This window comes from Gregarina niphandrodes (assembly GCF_000223845.1).
Source record: "Gregarina niphandrodes unplaced genomic scaffold scaffold00061, whole genome shotgun sequence".
NCBI lineage: Eukaryota > Apicomplexa > Conoidasida > Eugregarinorida > Gregarinidae > Gregarina > Gregarina niphandrodes.
In genome coordinates this window covers 37,569-39,432 of record NW_011645828.1, presented here as the reverse complement: position 1 = coordinate 39,432, position 1,864 = coordinate 37,569, and the positions used below count along the sequence as shown (strand labels likewise).

The 1,864-nt window shown below is 55.6% G+C and overlaps 2 protein-coding genes across 2 annotated transcripts; both read left to right on the top strand.

The window, feature by feature from the left end:
* Positions 1–13: 13 nt before the first annotated feature.
* Positions 14–970, top strand: GNI_174530 (hypothetical protein; the record flags this gene model as incomplete). Its single annotated transcript, XM_011135081.1, has 1 exon — positions 14–970. The coding sequence occupies one exon, from the start codon at positions 14–16 to the stop codon at positions 968–970; it is 957 nt and encodes a 318-aa protein (XP_011133383.1).
* A 320-nt stretch (positions 971–1,290) lies between these two features.
* On the top strand, positions 1,291–1,750 carry GNI_174520 (hypothetical protein; the record flags this gene model as incomplete). Its single annotated transcript, XM_011135080.1, has 1 exon — positions 1,291–1,750. A coding segment is annotated over one exon (460 nt), but the record flags the coding sequence as incomplete, so codon positions are not given.
* Between the last annotated feature and the right edge of the window lie 114 nt (positions 1,751–1,864).

Below are 1,864 nucleotides of genomic sequence, written 5' to 3'. Positions count from 1 at the left end.
GTTGAAGACATCGATGGCGAGCATGAGCGAATTGCGCGAGGCTCTGTTTAAAACCTACAAGGCACTTGAGCCCTCTGGTGACTACACGTCGTTCTTCTGGAAGGGCATCTGTCGTCCGATGTTGGGGATAAGCTGGGAGGACAAGGTGGCAGTCAAGAGGAACAGACGCGGTGGCGTTGGAAATTTCGTGTGCGATCGGTGCAAACCCGGTGAAGTGATGAGCCTGCCTGTGCCCAGCAAGGTGACCACGAACGTGCTGAGTCAACATCCCAACATGCAAGACTTCATTCCTGACGATCACCACCTACCACTTAAGGACTGGGTCGTGCTCGGGCCGGACGGCGAGGCTTACACGCCCCGCGGCCAGTGGCCGCCGCTAGAGACCGTGAAGGGGACCTGGAAGAGGATCACCAGGATGAGCGAGAGGGAGTTGGGCCGGAAATCCCGGGATGAAGGCCTCGTGACATCCATACCCTGGGTCAGCACTTGGCACCCCGTCAACATTTTTAGCGGGCCACTACCTGGCTTCTTTACATCCGAAGACGAGGCTGGCAACTTGATGGCGGACCAGATGGACAGACACATCTCGCGCTGGCGCGTCGTCAATCTCGACGACCTCGTCAAGTCTTACCGGCTCTCGACGCAGGTAATTTCTCAGCTCGAGTGCGACGCCCACGAGATCACAAAAAGATGCGATATACTTTGCCCCCACCCTTACGAACACTATATCGGCGAGTACGCACAAGCCTACGTTGTGCTCGAGTTCAGCCCTAGAGGCGAAAGGTCCAGACTGCGGCTTGCTACCACCCCTTGCTGCCTTTTCGAATACACGACTATGTCCTCATTTGAGGCTGCCCGCAGAGGAGCAGCCTTCTGGAACCAAGTGCGAGCCGATGCAGGCTCTGCCAACGACGTCGACTACGTCCCCTACTCCGCAGTCAGGGACGGAGTGGGTAACTCCAATAAGTGACTCCGGTGAGTAGAGTTGTTTTCTTTAGTGGCGAACAGCAAGTGACCGACCGTTCAAGAGGTCTTGGTGTAGTTGGCCAAACCTGGCGACTTGACTGAGGGTGACTCAATAACTCCGTTGAAGACAGCGATGGCGAGCGTGAGCGACCGAGTCGCGGGACGCTCTGTTTAAGACCTACAAGAACCCTCTGGTGGCTACAACTCCTTCTTCCGGAAGGGTATTTGTCGTTGGGGATAAGCGTAAGAGAATTGGTGTGGTAGTGTGCGGCCCGTGTGGTAGTGTGCGGCCCGTGTGGGGATTTTTTTCTTTCGCGATTTAAAATGAGAGGTTGTTGTGCCACAGAATTACAGGAGGTATTGCCGCTGTTGTCGGTGCTGACTGGGGTAACCTTTGACGTTACGGGACCGGGCGAGGAGCATTGTGGATCACTTGCGACTAAGCGCGTCGTGTGGGATCGTCGGGACAAGGTTCCTGGCGACGTTCCACCGCCAATGCCCGACTGTGTGAGAATTGGTTTTGCTGATCAAGACCGTATCACCCCACGGCTGTTTCTAACCATCGCTCTGCAGACGGTGGATGAGCTGATGAAGAGCGAAGACACGTTGTTCAACCCTGATCAGATCCACTTACTGAGTCATGCAATTCGTCCTACGGTGAGAGTGGACTTTGAACGGGGCACCATGTACGGGGACGCTAAGAAGGCTCGTGACGAAGCGGAACGAGTTCGCGTGGCCCAAAAGGTCTTGATGCAGTTGGCCGAGGCTGGCAAGCTGACTGAGGGTGAGTCAATAACTCCGTTGAAGAGGCCGATGACGAGCATGAGCGAGTTGCGCGAGGCGCTGTTTAAAACCTACAAGGCGCTTGAGCCCTCTGGTGACTACAAGTCGTTCTTCT